Source organism: Barbatula barbatula (assembly GCF_947034865.1).
Source record: "Barbatula barbatula genome assembly, chromosome: 6".
NCBI lineage: Eukaryota > Metazoa > Chordata > Actinopteri > Cypriniformes > Nemacheilidae > Barbatula > Barbatula barbatula.
The window spans coordinates 21,464,080-21,485,439 of NC_136765.1; the positions used below are offsets into that span (position 1 = coordinate 21,464,080).

The 21,360-nt window shown below is 39.2% G+C and overlaps 1 protein-coding gene across 1 annotated transcript in view; it reads left to right on the plus strand.

Moving 5' to 3' along the window:
• The window catches only part of nrxn3a (neurexin 3a), a gene marked incomplete at its 3' end in the record, with an annotated part of 172,585 nt that overhangs the window by 148,609 nt on the left and 2,616 nt on the right, over positions 1-21,360 (plus strand). Inside the window, exon 15 of the mRNA XM_079458793.1 lies at positions 14,034-14,109. Within this exon, the coding sequence (XP_079314919.1) occupies positions 14,034-14,109 (76 nt within the window). The remainder of the gene's footprint in view (positions 1-14,033; positions 14,110-21,360) is intronic.

Below are 21,360 nucleotides of genomic sequence, written 5' to 3' on the forward strand. Positions count from 1 at the left end.
AATCACTGAATGAATTAGTGTTTTTCATGTTAAACTTTTTAGAAAGTCCCTGACTTGCTGTGCGGGGCGTGGGACTACACTGATGAGGGTTTTTAACTTATAAGAGATTCAGAACACCACATAGCAGCAAATTTTCGACACTGTACCAAAAAAAAAATTCTGTCGTAGTCATTACAAAGACTTAAGATCAAGCACGAGGTCCACACGCATTATGGATGGTAATGGATTGTTTTCCCCCACGACACAAACGGATATGACGTTTTTGTGAGCGTTCCCAAAAATGCCAACCAAGTCTATGACATATTTTTGTAGGCCAACCCGGAAGCTAGCAACGCATTGGTTACCTCAACCAAAAGCCTATCGATTTTTACCCTAGACTTGGAAGATCGCAAAAAATGATAGATGACCAAGCCTCCGACAACGTTCTCAAACTTTATCAAAATCACGTTCTCTGTTAATGAATTTTTCAGTGAATTAATCCCAATTCACGTTTTCGGAGATTAGCGACAATATTTGTGAGCTTTTTGTGCGTAATGACGTTTAAATTCCCACCAAAGAAAATATTGGCTTTTAGCAACTTGCTGGCAACCATTTTTAACATACGTAAAAGCTTTAAAAACTTGCGAGCAGGTAATAACTCGTGTGTTTTATTTTGGAAAATAGAACGTGAAAATATTTAGAGCTTTTGTTTGAGGCATTTCACCAAAACCATATTCAGGAAACCAATAACTTCTGGACCGGAAGTACTACAATGCTAACCCGCTTTGGGTTTTGCTTACAAAAATACGTCTTTCCTGCGGTACTTTATTAAACCCTACGATTTCTCCTGTCATGTTTAAAAAAAGACAAAACCTGAGTTTGTGCTGAGGTGCAACCAAAAAAAGTTTGAAGTCATATTGTTTTCTTCTGCGTGAGAGCTGGCGAGACAGTTCAGGGGTTAACCGCACAATCCAGTGAGACAGACAAAAAATTGTCAGCGAGGGGTGGTACTGCGGTACCACAATAAAGACAAATATTTCTCCAGAGTTGTGTTTAGAATCCAATTATACGGAGGATGGGGGCAGCCGACAGTGGCTGCGGTGCGGAGGACTGATACGTTTCAGTAGGTGCTGACAAGCCACGTGGGAGCAGGATATTACGCGTGGGCAAGAGACGGCCGCTATCCCTATGAGACGGCCGCTTCGATTTATTGAAATCACAGTTAAAAGTGCCAGAGATATAGGAGACACGTTCAGGGTGCTTCACAGAAGACGCCAGTCCAATCTCCAGGCAATACTGGTGTATTGAAATTTGAATCGAGTTACAATTCGCTCTAGTTTATTTTCCTCCTGACGAACAATGCTTCTTATAAAGCGACAGACAAGGGGTGAGCTATTAAGGAAGGACAGGTTTGCATTACAATGACAGAAATATTTAAGCTGCAGTTGCACATTGCGCTCGTATCCCATCCGTCACTTGGTCAGAGATGCTTAGAAACCCTTTCATTGATTTACAGGATCACAGCAACTCTCATCTTTATCCAAATGATAAAAGGATGATGTTTTGAACATGAGACATTGCATCATGTTACTTGCACAGGCTAAATATATAACTGATGAATTAAACCACTAACTAATAGAGACATCTAACCAACATGTGCGTTCGGTTTTAAAATCTTTGCTGCCCGCTGCTTAAACATCATGAAAACTCATGAGAAGCTTTAGATGTGCAATGTTGATTGAGAAGTTTGAATGGCATTAATACAAATAAAATTACTATAATAAAATAAAGCATTATCTATATTTAAGTACACTGAACTACATTTTATTGATACATTTAAGGGTTAAATAAAACTTAATTGAACTTGTTGCGATGCATTATGGGATTGCTTTCACAAAGGATGTATTGTTGCCAAAATAAGGAGCAACCTTAGGAGGCTGTGTATGTCATCTTCCACTTTTTGTTGTGAAATATCCAAAAATCACTTGCAAAGTGTGATCTATTTCATGCAGTTGTGTACTTATATTATCCCGAATGTTCCCAAGAATGTGCAAATCCAATTTAAAATAATGGCCCGTCCCTTGTCTCATTTGTATTTGTCGCATATCAGTGGCGTAATATCCCTTGCTCTGCAATATCTTCAGTTTCCGGTTGGAGAAACTATGGCAACATGCAAATTCGGAAGTGACAGCATCTGGGACGCAGCATCTGTTGTTCTTTTGTTATGGATCACGATTACTCTTTGGCAAATAAAGGAAACCCCAAAAAAGTGTAAACATAGTTTACTTTTTAAACGTCTGTGTGACTGTTTAAACACGTAAAACTGTGTAGCATTACGCTACCAAATCAAATGACAAAGTCCGATATCATTCGAGGGCTAACGTAGCATTTCATTACAATTTTCTTGCAAGCTAATTCTTTATGATCTCATAAAATAAAATTCATCCATTACCTCGTCCGTGAACATGATGGGCAATCTCCATACGCCTCTGGATGGTGAAAAATTACATAATTTCACTCTCCTACATAACTACATAGCCCTTTGTTGTCGTTTTGAAAGTGCGCCATCTAGCAGTTCAAATTTACATATTGTGGCTGTAGTCAACTCCATAAACAGATCACATATCACTACTTTCTTATTAATGTCCCAAACTTCATAAATGTATCTTCTCATGAGGACAAATTTCTCATATTCTGATATCAATCTGTCCAGGTAATGAAGTCAGACTCATAGATGCTGTCTGAACTCAATGTCTCATGCTCTGTCTCCTGTCTCGAGCATCTCCGTCTTCCACTCATCCTCAAACACCTCTCGTCCCCCAAGGCCATTTTCATCCCCTCTTCAAATTAAACAGGCGCGGCATAATAAAAGACGCCACTTTAGATTTGAATCTATAATTGAAACAAACTGTGTATTGCTTTCTAATTTTAGCCGGGACACAAAGCGGAGTGCTCGGCAAACTAGTTTGTCATAAGGTCCCGGGCGACCTTGCCCTCCTCAGCTTGAAAGTGATTAAAGATAAGGCGTGGGACCGTTCCTGTGTAAACAGGAAGATGAACGACGGCTTTTTGAAAGCTCTAGCGTCGCCTCATGACAATTGCACTTCGCCGTGCAGCACAAAAGAAGTTATGAGTACATAACAGAATGAAGTGTTGTGGATGGAATCGTAGCCGCGGGCCATATTGATGAAAGGTGGCTGGTAAAGTGGGCTCACTAAGATGTATACGTCAATAGCAAGGTGAGCTACAAGGGCTAAAGTAGAAATGAAGAAAGAATTGACTGAATGTAACATCCACCCTTTGACACTGGTGTAGATACCAACTAACCACATAGAGTAACGTCAATGTCAACAAAACAGAACATAATGGTCTAAAACATTCACGTCAAAATCACATTTCATCACATAGCTACTGTCTGCTATCACTTTAAAAACTACTTAAAACGTTTTGTTTAAAGCCACAATATGTAAATTTGAACAGCTAAATGGCGCACTTTCCAAAAAGAAAACCTAAGCTAAATGACGTTATGTAGGAGAGTGGAATTATGGGACATGTGGCGCACTTACAGATGCTGTATAACCACTTCCGCATTTACGTGGTACTTTAGTTTCTCCAACCGGAAACTGAGGGTATTACGGAGCACCGAATATTAAGTCACTGATATGCGACAAATACAAGGGAGACATGGGACGGGCCATTATTTTAAATAGTAATTTCTCTGGATTTGCACATTCTTGGGAACATTCGGGATAATGTAAGTACACAACTGCATGAAATAGATTCACACTTTGCAGGTGATTTTTGGATATTTAAAAAAAAAATCTTCCATATTGTGGCTTTAATAGGTCCACGCAACAACCAGGGAGAGTGGGAGAAGGAGCATGCGTACGCGTACGCGTCACTTTCACCTGTGTGCAGGAGAGAGAGAGCATTACGATCAAGCAGTTCAGCTGGGTCTGTTTGTTCACTGCATTTGGGTGATGAATGTTCTATAAATGGTGGATATAATGCTGGATTTGGAGATTGTGTTAAACTGATAGATAGAGCTGTCCCAGCTAAAAGATGCCAGACATGAACTGTATGCGGTAAGTGAAGCTGAGTCATATGCCTGTGTTTTGTTGGTAATAGGTGCGCACATGCTTTAGTTCCGCCTCCCCCCGCACGCGTCATATGTTTTCGGAAATAGTCATACAGCTGTATCTGTCTTTTATAAATGTGATCAGACTCTATTGATATTTGAAGGGTACGATACTATTCTGTAAGTACTCAAGATTAACATGAGATGTGAAAAAAACTGTCTGAGATATGCCCACTGTAAGTAATTTGAATACAATTTAATATTTTCAATTAAATTAAATTTAAACATGTAAACGTCCAGTGTATCATTTCTGGAGGATCTATTGACAGAAATGCCATATAACATATATCTATGTCTTCAAGAGCTGTATAAAGACCATAATTAATGAAGAGTTATGTTTTAATTACCTTAGACTGAGCTAGTTCAATCTATATATAACACATATAACAACCATGTTGTTTCTACAGTAGCCCTAAATGTACAAACCTTAGAGGGCGTTTAGTAAACAATTTATCTCTTCTAGCAATGAAGCGAAAACATGACGACATTCTGTGTCAGCCACCATAGTGCTTCGAAAAGGAGAGGTGAAGTGAGCAGTTGGTTACAATTAGCAACCTTGCCACTAGAAGACCCTAAAATTCATCCACTGGACCTTTAAAGCAGCTCTTAAATTCATGTTTTTAACATACTTTTTTACAGTGAACTTTATACTGTGAGATTACAGTGAACATTACCATAATTGTGGTGTTTTATATTTACAGATTCAATTCAGTATTACTTTAGTAATTTCAAAGTCAGTTAAAAACTGCAATAGCAGAGTCGTTCAGGAAAAGCCCCTTGTCCTTTCACTTTCGATTTCTCCATACATCAAACAAAACAAGTAACGTTGCATATAAAAACAATAATAGCAGTGGAGTATGATCCTCCCAAGATGGCATCTCCACTGCAACATACAGCATAAGGCGTGATGTCATCTTCACATTGTCCACACGATTTTTAAATAATATATTCAGTATTGACTTTAAATTATTAGAAAATTGCGATTCAATCTCAAAAACAATATTTTCTGGTGCACTATTTCTTCTGAAAATCTTACACAGACACAGCTGTTGGTCCATTCTTTTTCTTGGAGAAAACAAAATAAGCGATAAGATGTCGAATGGCTGTCTTTCTGAAAGCGATCTTCTTCCTTCTTATTGATTCAGTTTGTAATACAAGCTGTTCACTCCTTGTACTGCCAAAGTGGAGATAGATGTGATAAAATCAAGGCCAGAGAGACCCACAGGAGGAATGAATGAAGATGATTATCTGAGGATCAGTCATCAAACTTTTGTTTTCATGTCTACTTTTTTCTAGCTCCTGTTTTAAAGCAACACAGAATCCTTTGAGAGTATGACATCAGTTAGCTTTTTTATACTGCCCTTAGTCCTTTAATCTGATTGGACAGGAGGTGTTGCAAGAGACAAGGACAGGTGCGTTGAGCTGCGCCACCACCACGCAGGTAAGTCAGCGGAGCCAGCCCACCCCCGAGGTGCGGCCGGCACCGCTAGCCAGCGAACCACCCTCCGTGGGGTCGGTGAAGCAGATCGTTCCGCTAGTGCCCCTGTCGCAGTCTTGAGTGCCTGGTTAGCACTCACGAGACCGTCAAGGTGGCTGGAGAATACGATCCGTCTCGGCTACGCGGTCAAATTCGCCAGACCTCCGCCCAAGTTTCGGGGCATCCTCTTCACCTCAGTCAGAGGCGAAGGTGCTCCCGTGCTACGGCAGGAGGTGGCCACCCTTCTGGCGAAGGGCGATCAAGCCCGTCCCCTCAGCCGAGATGTCCAGCGGGTTTTACAGCCCGTACTTCATCGTCCCCAAGAAAGGTGGAGAGTTGCGCCCCATTCTGGATCTGCGTACCCTGAACAAGCACCTTCAAAAGCTGCCGTTCAGGATGCTCTCGCAGAGGCGCATCTTGACATCCATCAGGTGTCAGGATTGGTTCGTGGCTATCGACCTGAAGGACGCGTACTTTCATGTCTCGATTCTCTCGGGCATATCAGTACAGGGTCCTCCCATTCGGTCTGTCCCTGTCCCCACGAGCCTTTACGAAGGTCGTGGAAGCCGCCCTCACTCCCCTCAGGGAGAGAGGTGTGCGGGTACTCAACTATCTCGGCGAGATCTGTTGTATACGCACAGGGATATGGTGCTCCGGCACCTAGATCTGCAAGCATTTTCCGTGTCCACGGATTGCCTAAACCGGTGTCAGCTCGAGTCTTACAGGGTAACACCAGGTGAGACCGGCGGCCGGTAGGGCGTACGCCTGCGAAGAGCGCCATCCCCCTCTTTAGGTGGGTCAGTGCGCTATCATCTGCCTCCCTTCTTTCCCCTTGGGCGAAGAATAGGCAGTCCATCCATCACTAAGCACTCAAGGCAATGGGCTGAGCGGAGCAGCCTGCCACCTTTGGCGGGCCCAAGCTGAGTTACCCTCATGTAGCTCTAACCGACCTCAGGGTGGTTCCGTCTGAGATTCCGTCATGAGTTAGTTCCACTTCTGAAACACATGACCTTCCCCAGGTGGACATCCACCTTGCGGCATCCCGCACATACCTCCCATGAGCTCTTCCCTGCCAGTAAGACCATGTTGATGTTTCCACTGTATTCCCCCCCGAGGGTGGGAAGTGGTCTCCGTAGCGCACATCCCCATTGAGGGAATAGAGCTTACCCAGGGGTCCTACGGTACCGGACGGCTCTCGCCAATGGAGCCGTCTGAGATGGGCGAGGGCAGGGGCTACTCATCTTTTCTAAAGCCCTGGGACCCCTGCCTACCTACTGGAAGGTTACAATCTCACGACAGTGCTTACGTCTGACTCGCCTAGGCCGGTCAACGTCGCTTCGCGATAGATTGTGACGCGGCTAGTGCTGTGGCGTTTTCAATAGGAACCCCATCTGTCGGTTCGACACAACGTCGAGAGACCGACAGAAAGGGAACGTCTCGGTTACGTATGTAAACTCTGTTCCCTGATTGAGGCCTTCATGCCACAACAAAAGCCGTCCGCTGCAGCAGTCACGAGATGCTCTCAGGCTCCTCAGCACAAAAGGTGAATGAATGAGCACGCCGGCTCACATTTTATACCCGGATATCCGCGGGCGGAGCCCGGCATGCAAATTTCATTGGCCAATTTCATTGGCCTTTTCAAAATAGTCAGAAGATGATTGGTTCTCAAGGGCGAGCCCCATCTGTCGGTTCGACACAACGTCTCATTCCCTCCATCAGGCAACAGAGGTTACATACATAACCGAGACGTTTTACATTTTAAATCCACAAGATTTGTATTGCAACAAGTTCAAAGCTCAATTTGTCCATGTTTAAATATGATTGTTTGCATACTATCAGGATACTAATCTATATACTAATCAGGACATATTTTAGTCACAAGCTACTGTAGAATAACAGACATGTACAATATTGTTTATATAGGTGATAAATGCCACACCTCCCACAAACGTGAAAAGGTGAGATTTGAAATTGCAACTTATTTTTGAATCCAGTTTTTATCAGAGTAATTATTGTCTTCTTCTTCAGCACTTTATTGTAGTCAATTTTTTCATTGAAAAGTTCATTTAATTAGACCTGTCTGATTAAGTCTCATGCATTCGATTAACCACAAATGCGTCATTTGCTGTAAACTTGAGAGCTGTAAAGACTGCAAAGTTTATATTTCCTCCTAAAGAAAAGTTATTTTCCAACAAAGTTGTACATTTATAACAAACGTTTCCTTTAGCTCAGTGGTAAATGTGACCATGATGATGATGATGATCTTCAAAACAAACCGCATCTTCATGTTCAAATGTGATCAAAAAGGGCATAAAAAACATGACAGGAACTTCCTAAATCTCAGAGATTATTCTAGTGTCAGCACTTTCTCTGGTGCTATAATCGATTAGGAGTCGGGGGCTCCTGTGAAATGAACGCTCTGGTTTCTCTATGGATTATAAATCACTCGCTTGCTCCTATATCAACAGGATTTACATTCGCAGTCTTACAGCAGAGGATATGCTGATCTAGTAGTGTGTGCAGTTCATCTTAGCTTGGCTTTTACAAAATCTGATTGTAAACATTCAAGGAAAAAAAAGATTTACATTTGACATATTCAGAAGTAGTTTCACATTCCCAGTCTTCCTTTTAAGCACGGAGCGAAAATAATTGTTTATCTCTTTTGTGTGAATAAGTACTGTGTTAGAAACCGCAGGTGTAGCGGAGCTGTCTGTTACTTCATTATAGGGTTTCTGTGTTAATGTAGTCTTTCTGAGTGTTCATATTGTGCTTATTTCCATGCTAGAAACGAAATGTTTTCTGTTGTTCACAAGGCCTTTCTGACCTCAATTAATTCACCCTGCTAGACAAGCCAAATGGAAGGAAATGATTCAATAGAAATAGTTAATGCCAGGGTATACAGGTCAGCCGCAAAAAAATTGTGTAGCTTTTTATCAAGCACTGAAACTATTAGGCCTTTACTATTAAGCCTCAGAAATGTTTATACTAACAGAAACGGATTCATGTTAAGTCACTGATTTTATGCAGGACTATCAACTGAATAATTTAAGGTGATGACAAATCTTACCAATGCAATGAGCTTTAAGAAAATTAGTTTCTCCACAGAGCTCGCTTGTGTTGGGGTAAAAGAGAGCATTTTTCAACATAAGTAAAAATAATTTCACAACATGATAAATTGTATTTTAGTGATTGCATGATGAGAAAACGGTGCCAAAACACTATTAGGGCTTAATTTGTCCATTGATGGCCATTTTAAAGTTTTATTCATAGAAAATAAAATGTAATAAGCCTAAAAAACTGCATTTGGAGCATCGGGCCCACATGCAAAGATGGCTGACTAGAAATCCAGCCATTGAGATACATCTGTCTGCTATCTTTTTCATGAACACACCTCTTATTGTCAATACACATGTCAATATCTAAAAATATATATATGAACACGGAAGTTAACTTCTGGTCTGTGTTTATTTTATGTTAATATTAATTTACATTTACGCATTTGGGAGATGCTTTTATCCAAAGCGAGTAACATTTCGTTGCCACTGAAACCGTCTATAAGCAATTTAGCCATTTAATTAAATGCTTTATATTCACATAATGTGACATAAACAAAAAATATACTTACTTTGTCTACTTCAATGTATCATGCACTAAAAATAACTGTTCAAGATGACTTTACAGTTAGTTTAGAATCATTCTTGCAGACCTTTTTTGATATCAGAAAGTTTTGAGCAGGCCCTCTCCAAAAGACTTAATCTTTCTTTTTCGTAACCTTCCTTGGGGTTTCCAGAATTACCAAATTCGCTCTAATTGAGATGCTGGCCTCTGTTTCTCTGTCATTCTTGTTCCCTCCTGCTTTCTCTACCCAGTAGGATACTGGCACGGCTGGCCCGGCCTGTCAGTTATCTCTGAGCAGAGCCATGGTAAATATCCTGCATTGATTAAGCAGATTTGCATAGTCAGAGCAGGCCTCTAGGCAAAGAGCTGAATGCTAACCAATTTCCACAATGTCACAGGCCCAAAATACCATCTCTCCCTGCAGCTGCAAAGATATTCTGCTTTGAGAAGGAAAAGAAGGTACTCGGTGTGCTGGCTGCGTTGTGGAAAGTGTCCTGGAAGTTGTCAACCAAGTCATGCCATATTTGCTATGAGTCATGACTTTGAACTTCTCTATAGTGACAAGAAAATCTGTTTGATTTCCTTTACCAGAGACTGTATTGGACATTCTCACGTCTCCCATTTATTTTAAAACAAGTTGGACATATTCACAATGTAACGTATCTATCTACACTGAAGTTGATTCCGTATGATTTTGGTTTCAAACCGCTAAATGGGTGAACCGCTATTTCACATTTTTGAACAGGATATGAACAATAAAGGATTTTTGCCCCACAGACTATCTAGTTTTTGATACAGCCTGGATAGTGATAGTGAATGAGCTTAACTCAGTATGACCCCAGAGCTTGCGGCACCCTGCTGCACTGCAACTAGATGGGGAAAAAATCTGTATATACTGTACCGGAAACGTAAGTGGATATGAACTCAAACATGTCTTACTATTTTGCAATATACATTAATGTTTCTGTTTTCATTTCTCAAACATTTCAGACTAAGTTTATATTTAAATGAAACTCAACTGAGAACTCCCAGCAAACTTTGAGCAAAACAAATTCCTTTGTGTACCTTGATATGTCACAGAGGCCGTCTTTTGCTAATTCAAACTTATTTCAAAAGATGTGTTGCTTTATTTGATTAATTAATGAATTTTATTTTATTTTATGAAATGGATATATATTTTATTCATTCTATTTTATTTTATTGAATTATTCATGGACATTTTTAAAACTGCATTTCAAAGCCTGCAAGGTAAAAAACCTTTTTTGAAAGAAATCTTTATGGGTCTTAGTTGCTGTGAATCCACTGTGACTCGCAGAGTATTATTGAAGTACAAGGAGAAAAATACAAGGCTGTCCATAATGATCTTTATTACGTCAAGGTAGAATAATCAGGTTTCACTCTGTCTTTGCCTCAGCAGGCCAGTAGACTGCTTCCTAAAACTCAATACACAGCAGAGCTGCTCATTTTCACCCGGTCAGACGGATAGCACGTCCACAGGGCCCTGTCATCTACAGCTATGTAGTCCCCAACCTGTACAGCTACACAGTCATATTTTTCAATATAAACTGTCAGAAAGAAATAGACTTTAGTTACAGTCTATTATTTTTAACTTGATATAAACGATAGGGAGGCTGTGAAGGATGGAGTTACGGTTCATTTAATATGTCGTGTGTACATGTTTACACAGATGTCGATGAAACATTGAAAATGTCTTTTCACAAATTTTGGGCTCATGAAAATTAGATGTGAGAGACTTTCGAAGGCTTTTTATGTACATAAACATCATTTTGACATCATGGAAGTCGTTCCATAGTTAGTCACGACAGAAAATAATTCATTTGGAATGTACTGTAGAAAATCATTTAACGTTATGAACTTCCAAGCCACTGGAAATTTCTATCCAGCCCTCTTGAATTATGTTTTAAAATTCAATAAACACTTTTTATCACGCCAAGTATTGTTTTTTAAATATGCTATTTTCTATAAGACTGAAAATAAATTGAATGGATTTTGGTAGATTTGCTGTTGGACATCATGATTTGTGAAGAGTGAAAAAATAAGATAATCTTCCAGGAATAAAACAATAAAAATTCCCATCACTGTCAGGCTGAGGGGGGATTCATCTGCAAAGATGAATGCTGAAAGCTTATATACCATGGAAACACATTTTCACACTGTTACTATATGGATAAGGCTATTTTCTCATTTCCCACAAAAGCGTCAATAAATGAGTATAAATACGATGCGGCAGCTCTCCAGTGCATTGTTGGTGTGTACCGGTGCTGAGCTTGTGCAATTGTGAAAAAAGATATGGAGGATGGCCTTCGAGATATTCGATGCTTTTAACATATTCCGTGCTAAGAGATTCCTAAAGGTGTAAATGCACATTTTCTGTATCAATCAGCAGAAAGCTTTAGATGTGCATGCATGCAAAGACATACAGTACATATTTACGCCCATTGTGTCAGTCGCATTTAATACGAGTGGCTTATAACATTTAAATGCTGCATTTTGCCCTCACTCAAAAGGGAAAGCCCGGGATAATTTTCCATTTTCTCTGCAATCAGTCAATTACGCTTCTCATTGCTGTCTGATATCCGTCACCCCTTTTAGCCATAAAGATGAGTTGTTTGCCACTCTAAATATAAATCCAATGAATAATTTTATATACGCAAACCGATATTCCACACCGCTTCCGTGCGGAGTGCCGGCCTTGCCTGGTCCAATGTGCATTCAAATGCATTTCAGCAAACAATAGTTTTATATCCTCATTCCAAAACTTGGATAAAAAATATAATAAACTCTTCACTGGCTTAGTCCAACAAGAATATAGAGGCAAATATTTTATAATGCTGTCAAACCTAATCATATTTACGCCCCGTGCTTTCACCTACGCTTTCTTATGCTCCCTCCGTTATTTAAAAAGTTCATAAACTCGGTCAACGACAGTACGTATTTTGCTCCACATTCTAATCTGCTTCTAATAAAGACATGCCAAGCCCAAGATGTGAAAAACGGGCTCACTGCGGCGTTTGGCATGAGTAAGGGAGAGCAGTGTGGATAAATCAGAGTAGTAGACATCGGAGACACACAGATAATCTCGGACTGCCGCTGTGTGTTTGGTCCTTTCCTCTCTCAACGGCTGTGATATACAGTGATGGGAAATCCATGCTGACTTGCAAGAGATGGAGGTGACTCACATTAAGCAGTCTTTCAAAATACAAGTTGTATTTTCTCCGTTTGGAATTGAGATGAGCACAGCAAACCCAATATCTATAAACAGAGATTATTATTATTGACAATAAAATAATGAAGTATTGCATATGAGCAGCTCCGTGCGGAATATGCGCCCGCGGACCATTCGGTCATGATGTGAATGAGAAGTGACAGCAGAGCAGAACAGAGATCAGAAATGTAATTAATTTTGATGTTTTTGCATCAAGATCTGATGTTTAATGTGTGCACCCTCTAGTGTACAAACATCACAGCCGTGTTAAAGTGATATCAATGGTACAATCATATTACCCAGAACTAGTCTGTATATCTTTTGCAGTCAACTGCGGGGTGTGCAGATTTACATCCAACTACATTTTCTGGCACACCGTGCTTGTGATTAAAAAAAAACGGCCAATTCCGCTTCCAATGCATTGGCTGTTGTCTGTATCGCTATCAATCCCACGATCCACCTTGAGAGCGTTATGCTCAGTTATTATACCACATAAAGCCATACTGAAAATGCGCAAGTGGAAATGACTGTTTTTGTCTACAGGCAGCCTACAGAGTATTCTGATGTAAAACTTGAAATACATTATTGGCGTTTGCAACTAAATACCTTTATAAAAGTAGATCAAACAAACACAGACACAAACTAATATAAGACTAAAACTCTCGAATGCAAAGAATGCTGTTGCACAAGTCTCTTTACACAGCCATCTTATAAGTAAACCTTTTATTAAAAATGGTATTACTTTTGTTTGATATAGAGAGATTGTTTCGAAGTGGTGCAGGATTTGAAAAAATGAACTGCACTTTGTGTGACTAGATTATCATAATATATGTATTTCAAAGATCTAGGCTGCACTAGTTAGATCAACCGGAACCAGGGACACTTCCAATAACAACTGATGCATTTGTTGCATCAAAGAGTGCAGAACAGTACTCTACTCTCAGCCAGTCTTGTCTCATTGTTCCAAGGTTACAAGAGCGGAGCGGGCAGGGCGCAATCCATTCCTAGACCTGACAAATGCTGGACGAAGGAAGTGACGTCCCTACAAAACTTCAGCCACTATTAGATTATTAATGATAATTTTAAATCAAATTTTTTTTTATTTTCGCCTTGTTGTGCAAGCACTGTTGAGCTTGTGCAGAGGCTGCAGTTTTTGCCAGAGGGGAACTGGAATCCCCTGGTTAGGCCTGGTTTCCCTCCGAGGTTTTTTTTCTCCTCCAATGGAGTTTTGGGTTCCTCGCCACCGTTTGCATCCTGTTTTGCACTGTTTTGCCTGGCCGGGGGGGCTGCTAGAATTTGATAGTCTTATTTAATTAACTCTGCATATAGTAATTTATTGTGTGTCTGATATTTGACCTGTGTTTTGAATTCCATAACCTTTTATGTTTTACTTATAGTCATTTTTTCTTGTACAGCTGCTTTGTAACAATGAAAATTGTAAAAAGCGCTATATAAATAAAGCTGACTTGACTTGACTTGACTTATGGGGTACGCCATTGTAAAACGTTGAGAAACACTGAGATTGTCAAAAGTGCCTTAATCTGCATTAAGTATCTTTTGTTGTTTGTCTGTGGTCTTGTTTGTGTGTCCCACAGACTACAGATGAAATGGTCTCATCGGCGGAATGTTCCAGTGACGATGAGGACTTTGCTGAGTGCGAAGGACATGCAGGTGGGCTAGGTCAGTTGAATTTTGCTTGCCTTTCTGTGGTGACGTTTGATTTGCAACTGAGGATCAGATCCTCAAAGCATCGCCTCCCCCCATGGATAGAAAAAGTGTAACTTCCAAATCCAACCCATGTGCACCAATACAGTGATATATTCCGATACCTTTAGGAATAGGTAATCTAAATAGGTATGCATTTCTAATTCTTAGTCCATTTAATAGCACAGAATCCGAACTAACCATCCCCACTCCCAAACTTTTATTAAGAGCTACACTTGGCCATGGGGTTTTCCGAAGTGGTTAACATGGTCACACTGACTACTAATTTTGTTCCCAGTGCCTATAGTGAGAGCATATGCTCAAAATTAGTACAGCAAAGTGACATGTTCTCTGCATTGATGCTTCAAAATGTATCATACCGAAGTTTGTCATGTGATAGTGGACCGTGTTTTTGTATATGATACATTTTGAGATTTCTCTTGAACTTTGCTTTCAGCCAAGTAGATTGATATCTCTCAGATGAATTGCTTATGGAGCAGTCCTTTCTATTCCTTTTCGTTTCCTCATTTCAAGAGGCTTGATCTTAGTTAACTTTTCTTTTAAAAGAGAACAGATATCATGGAATTTCTGTGTAGAAATGTTTGTTTTGTGTCGTTATGCTTACTTTTTAACAATATCGTTTTGCCTCAGTGTGAGCAAGTCGTTCTGCTAATTTTCTTTCCAACCCAAATATGAAAAATATAATTCAGTAATTAGACAAAGAGAGAGAGATACCCGTAGTGAGAAAGAAGAGAGAGCGAGATTTGGGAGAAGCTGGGTTTTGGCTTTTTTACCATAATGATAGCATTTTATTAGAAAATAGTCATGTCTCTGTGAAAAATGAAAATGTATGATTGCAGTTATAGTAATACTTTTACAAACTTCGATTCCAGTCCATGTTAATATTTTAATAATAATTTTAGTAAAAGTCCAACATTTTCTTTAAATACACTGTAATACGTTTTACACCCAGAAATTCTATTTATATATACATTTTATGATTCTTACTATGGTTCTTGTTTTTTCCAAATCCACCGGTTCAAAAGAGTTCATAGTTTTGTCAGATTCTGCATTTTCTCCTTTCTGAAAATGGCCCGGCACATAACAAGAATATCAAATCATACTCTCAGCCCGAAGCCATTTCATGGCCTGTTAGTTTTATCTATTGGTCTATAAGGTGGACACAGAAACGTACAACATGTTTATAGTGTCCCATGCGCTGAAATTGTATACGGTTATGTTTTCACACAGACATGACAGGCTAGAACTGCTTTTAAACCCTCTCTGACCCTCCGCAATTCTCTCAAATGTCAGTCCCAATTTCTCCTGAATGACAGTCATCAGGTTAGTGGTTTGAGAGTAATATCCATCTTTCTTAAATCTTTATGTACTCATAAAGAAAGCTATTGACAGGGTCCCAATCATCCAGTCACGTTTACACAGAAATTCATGCCATTCTAACCTCTACATCAGGTGATGTGAAGCCGCATGAAACATTATCGCTGCAGGGGTCCGTCCTCATATCTGGAGAGTATTCTGTCGCGCATGTGTGGAGTACTTGTCCTCTTAGTTTCACAAGCTTGTTTGTTGTCTTTCAATAAAGTCGGCAACATTCCTGTCATCTCGCCTCATCTTGTTCCGCATGATATTTTGGTGTTGAAATAAAAAAAAATTCTTGATTTTTCTCAAGCATCTGTGGCATCGGGCTTGACCTGTCCTTGACCTCTGCCATTTTTAACTAACAACGCAAATAATAGGCAACTAAAATCTTTTCTTGCCATCAAAAGTATTTTTGTACTTTTGTAAAGTAGTAATCTTAAGAAAGTTGTGTAAAAAGAATGAGCCTCTTTAACAAAGCCGCTCTGCATACCCAGTCATTTTTGAATGCAGATGGGACAGAAAGAGTTTTATTGCCACAAACTGTTCACTTCCCAATGTCATGCTTTCATAAACAGTCATTTGTGGCATGTAATCCGGTAACTTCTAGTCAGAACCATTTTCTCAAATTCTGCCTCATTATTCAGTGCATGGCATCATTATTCTGTGCATATCTTTACCATCGGACTAACCTGTAGTGCTGTATGTTTAGGCATCATCGCTCAAGCTTGTGGTTGCAAAGATTTCCGCTGCATCTCCTGTAGTCCTGTGTTTCTGTCAATCAATCTGTCCGCGTGTTGATGTGTTGTCATGTGATTCTGTTCTCTGTCTGCAAGATCGTTCGATTTTCCCTTTTTATCAGGAATTCCATAGGAGGGCTTACGATATACCAAATCTATTTTAACTTTCTCCAAACTTTCTTTGCTTACAAATCTCACTATGTAAAAGTTCACGTCTCCATACAAAACCGCCTAAAGAATGATTCTATCTGGTTAAGTGGTATATTTTTAGAAAGCGGTAAACAAACTCCTCAAATTTGTATTTGTTGCTAAATGGCTCTCGTTTCAGAGTGTTTGAAATGAATACGTATTTAAGAATTTCTCTTTGAACAAGAGGAAAGGTGAAGTGAATTTGGAATTGAGGGCAAGATGCCTCCAGTGACTTCATTATCTGGGTGACTGATGCATCTCCTACTCTTCCAGTTTACGGTAGAGTTTGTACAACGTATTGACTCAAAAGTTGTTTCGCAAACCCATGTCAGCGTGTAGTGTAATATTAATCAGATCTAAATGTTAAACATGTCTGCACCCGTATGATTTGTTCAGGCTTATCTTCCATTTCATATTGAGGCGTATGATTAAATTATTCTAATTAATATAACTTTACCTTTTCAGTCCCATGATACTTTGCTGTCATTAAAACCCTCAGCAACCCTGTTCCGCAGATTAAGAAAATCATACAGGTTTGAAATGACAAGAGGGTGTGTAAATAATGACAGAATTTTCATTTCATTCTTAAGAAAGATAAGATTTTTCATAGAAATGGACCGGATGTTGTGCTTTAGCGATGCCTGTATACTAATGTACTGATTGTAACTGATGCATCAGTTTTCCCTATATGAACAGCAGATGGCATTATATACTACACACCAAATTGGGACACATGGGGCCTGTTGCATAAACATAGCCGCCAAGCTAAGACTGTGTCTTAACAACTGGTCCCACTAACTAGCAATTAGTAAGAACTAATGAGTCTTACTTTTTAGATTTTATTTAGCCCAATCTACCTTTTTATGTGACTGACTTAAAGAAGTTGTGACCAGTCTTGAAGAAATAAAAATGGATGACTAACTTGTAATAATAGTCAAAGCAGTTTATGCAACCGGCCCATGGTTTCTAAAGTCTAGCTTGTGCCACGATGATTCCGCAGAGGTGAGAATCTTTAGACTCAAAGCAATTAGATTCTGTCAGAATGCATGAAATTGGGGAACAATTGTAGAACAATGGGAATAATGGTCTAGATTAAAGAGCTACTTTTGCTCGGCCCTATTCGGTGCCAACGATGGGGGATGCATTTATCATGACCCAACAGGTGGATGTTCAACATTTGAGCTACTTTTCAATTACTATAGTGGGACCAGAGATAAGAACACAAAAGACATCTCAAATTGAGAGTGAACGGGTGTTGAAAAGTGCATCCATGGATCAAAGAACTGCTTGACACGGCTCTGTGGTCTTAAACAAGGTATTCTGAAGCGATTCGATGCATTTGTTTAAGAGAATTATTCATTTGGACAGCGCTATTAACATTGATGTCTAGCTTCCGTCATCTCTCGAATGAGCGTGAACCAGAGGCTTGCTCTTCAGGCAGATGATGCAGGCGTGTCGTAAATTCCGGTGACGAACACTGCATTTTTCGTTTTCAGGCAATAGGATAGCGTCTTCTCTGGCGGGAGATTTCGTCACTGCCATTTGCCGCAAGAACAAGCCTCTGGTTCACGCTCATTCAAGAGATGACGGTAGCGAGTCATCAACGTTAATAGCACTGTCAATATGGATATTTATCTTAAACAAACACATCAATTGACTTCAGAAGACGTTTGTTAAGACCACGGAGTCGTGTCGAGCAGTTCTTTGATCGATGGATGCACCTTTTGGAGCTTCAAAAAATCAACACCCATTCACTTCCATTCTACTGCTTGAAAGCAAAATGATACGTGGAATTGTAGCTCGAACTGGATTATTCTTCCTGAAGAATACAATATTCAGATAGGATACCTTGAGGGTGAATAAAACATGTGGACATTTTGATAGCAGCGAAATATACTTTTAAGGTATAAATTTACCCCAAAATTAAAAATATGTCAGCATTTACTCACCCTCGAGTTGTTCGAAATCAGTAAAAAGTATTCGTCCGATAAACACAGAAAATGTATTTTTGGGTGAACTTTGTCTTTAACTCAGATGTTCACAGTTTGTTAGGTTGTTCATTTCTATGCAAACAGCGCCCCAATGGCTCAATAATGAAAATGATTGCTTTCATACCATACCGAAGTTCACATGGACCCCAGTGCTTCCTTAAAAATTTTCTCACACCAATCAAACCAGGAAAAGCGTAGATATGGATCTCACTGAGTCTGTAGTGTGAAAGAAAGTGCACTTTTATACGTTTAAACATCTTGCAGAAATGTGCTTATAAAATAGATATTAATAAATGCTTATCAAGCAAATACTTTACCACAGCACATTGTTTTTATTTGCATAGAAGTTAGACTTCAATAACATTTGTTTATGCTGATTTGTCTTGGAACAAGTAGGTTTAATTTAGTCAGTCCAATTGTGCACAAAGAAAAAAAATGAAACTATCGGAGTTGTCATAGCTCAAGTAAACAAGGCTTGATGGTCACGTAGCCGTACAATTTTATTTAGAACAAACTGTGCTGTTCACACTGATGATTGAACATTGACTCTTGTTTAATCAGTCCCCTGCCTGTATGGGAACGTCGAGATTTCCCAGCATGCAATATTCTAGTATATAATGTTGGATAACATAACAAGAAACCCACATATTGCAGAATGGTTTTGTTTGATCCTTGAATCTTTGGGGAGTTCAGGCACTGTGTATTTTGACACATTTTGTTTTAATGAAAAGTCTGGTTCGTAAAGCGACAGAAAGGGAGAACTTTATATAAACCTACAGTGTCTTTTTTCAGAAGCACAATCATATTCAAGTGATAATTCACCCAAAAATGAAGATTGTGTCATTATTACTCACCCTCTAGTCATTCCAAACCTGTATGACCTTCTTTCTTTGGCAGTACACAAAAGCAAACAAACAGTGATGGCAGCCATTCACGTGCACTGGTTTTGTGTCCATTCAATAGAAGTCAATGGGTGCCACCGCTGGTTGGTTATCAAAATTTTTCAAAATATCTTATTTTGTGTTCTGCAGAAGAAAGAAATTCAAACAGGTTCGAAATGACAAGAGGGTGAGTAATTGATGACACAATTTTCATTTTTGGGTAAACTATTCCTTTAAATGGTATTAATTGAATTGCATTTTTGTCTTCAAATATAGACCAATGAGTGGAGCATATTGCTATTAGGCATATTTTTATTAGCGCTATTACAAACAAAATGATTCGATTAAAGATGATTTAAATGGCTCATAAATCAGGATTGTTTACATTAAAAAGTCCTAAAAGTTTGTTTTTATTCTCAACCCTCTTGTGGAATTCCTCAGTCAATTCTCTGCTGCTTTTGAACCAATGTCTGTAGGTACAGTAGCAAACACAATTACAGACGTTTCGTTTTTATTATATAACTGTTAACTGAGGTATAATGACTTTAGATTACTGGTAGAAAAACATATATCTTACAACAGCAGTGTGGTGAAAGCGCACAGACAAGCCTCTGTGACCTACAGGCGCTGGTGATAAGGCTTTTCTGACCCCAGTTTAACTTTTGATGTGTTATTTGACCCCCAGCTTGCTGTATTGTTCGTCTACTTTCCCTAAATGCAACTTACTTTACGCATGCGTCAACATCTTGCAGTAAAAAAGAAAATTAACCCATTTTCAGCCAATTTTCCTCTCTCTTGACATACATCCAGACTGCACGCCTGTTACATGTTTAAAACTAACAGTTACAGATATATTTGTCTCTTGGTCACATGACAGAGGATCCAGTTGTCTGTTAAACTGTCCCTCTCGATTGTGTCTGTTTTATAGTTTGTGCATCTGGTTGTAGTGTGTGAAAATTAGAATTGCTTTGTTCTTTCTTCTCTGGGAATTTTGTCTTTTTACTTTATATACACTCAAATCAATTTCATTTTTTGTTGGTTACCATTTTTGGACAAGCTGAATTTTTTGGGTTCAAAATTAGTGGTGGAATTTTGCCTAGATGTGAATATCAAACCACGATTATCATTAATTTGATAACATGCTTTGATTTTTTGGTCTTCTTTTTAAGATTTGGAACAAATTCAGTGAGAATTCCATGTGCTTCAACTGACAAATTCTAAATCACTTGACAAAAAGTACTGTTAGAATCTAAACAAAACCAATTTCACGTTAACTCGCGCGCTAGAGCGATCCAAACCGAATCAGAGTATTTCACAAGCACATGATCGTCAGTGAAAAGGTTCCAGATCTTGATATAGTTCTTGTTTTTTCAAATTCTGCCAGTGATCTTGATAAACAATTGACGTTTAAAGAATGTTTTAAAACTGCATGGCGAAGAAGTTGCAGTTTAGGGTTTGTCAGATTGTCAGTGTTAGAGTTTTGTTCTTTTTCGTAGATGGGCATGTATATGCTCATTGTTTGTATCCCCATCCCTTCCTTACAGCCAAAAACGTTAATGCTGCCCGACCGCTTCGTACTGCCTATACATGGACATGGCAACTGACTTACACAATCACCCCCATCATTATCATCTCCTATGTAGTATGTTCATAGGTCCGATACCCCTCTCACGACTCCCCCCCCCCTTCCCTCCCCCTCTAGCTATGGTCAAATATGTACAGTCATCCATTCACTCAAACCTGAAGATTAAAACCAATCTAAGCAAAAAGTTTAATTACTAGAATGTAGATATTTATTTAATGGAAAAAATGCTATATAAATCAATGGCTCAACTATGTACAGTTTTTGTAAGAAAACTGGATTATTTATCAAAGTAACGAGAAAACAGAATAATGGTGAAGTTTATTTTTCATGTTACGTGGTGTGGATGTATGTGTTGTTGCCTCCCTGTATTCTCTCACGTGGGAACAAAAGTATAACTATATATATATATCTAAGCAGAAACACGATAACTGTTTTGTTTTCACAAAAAACATGTC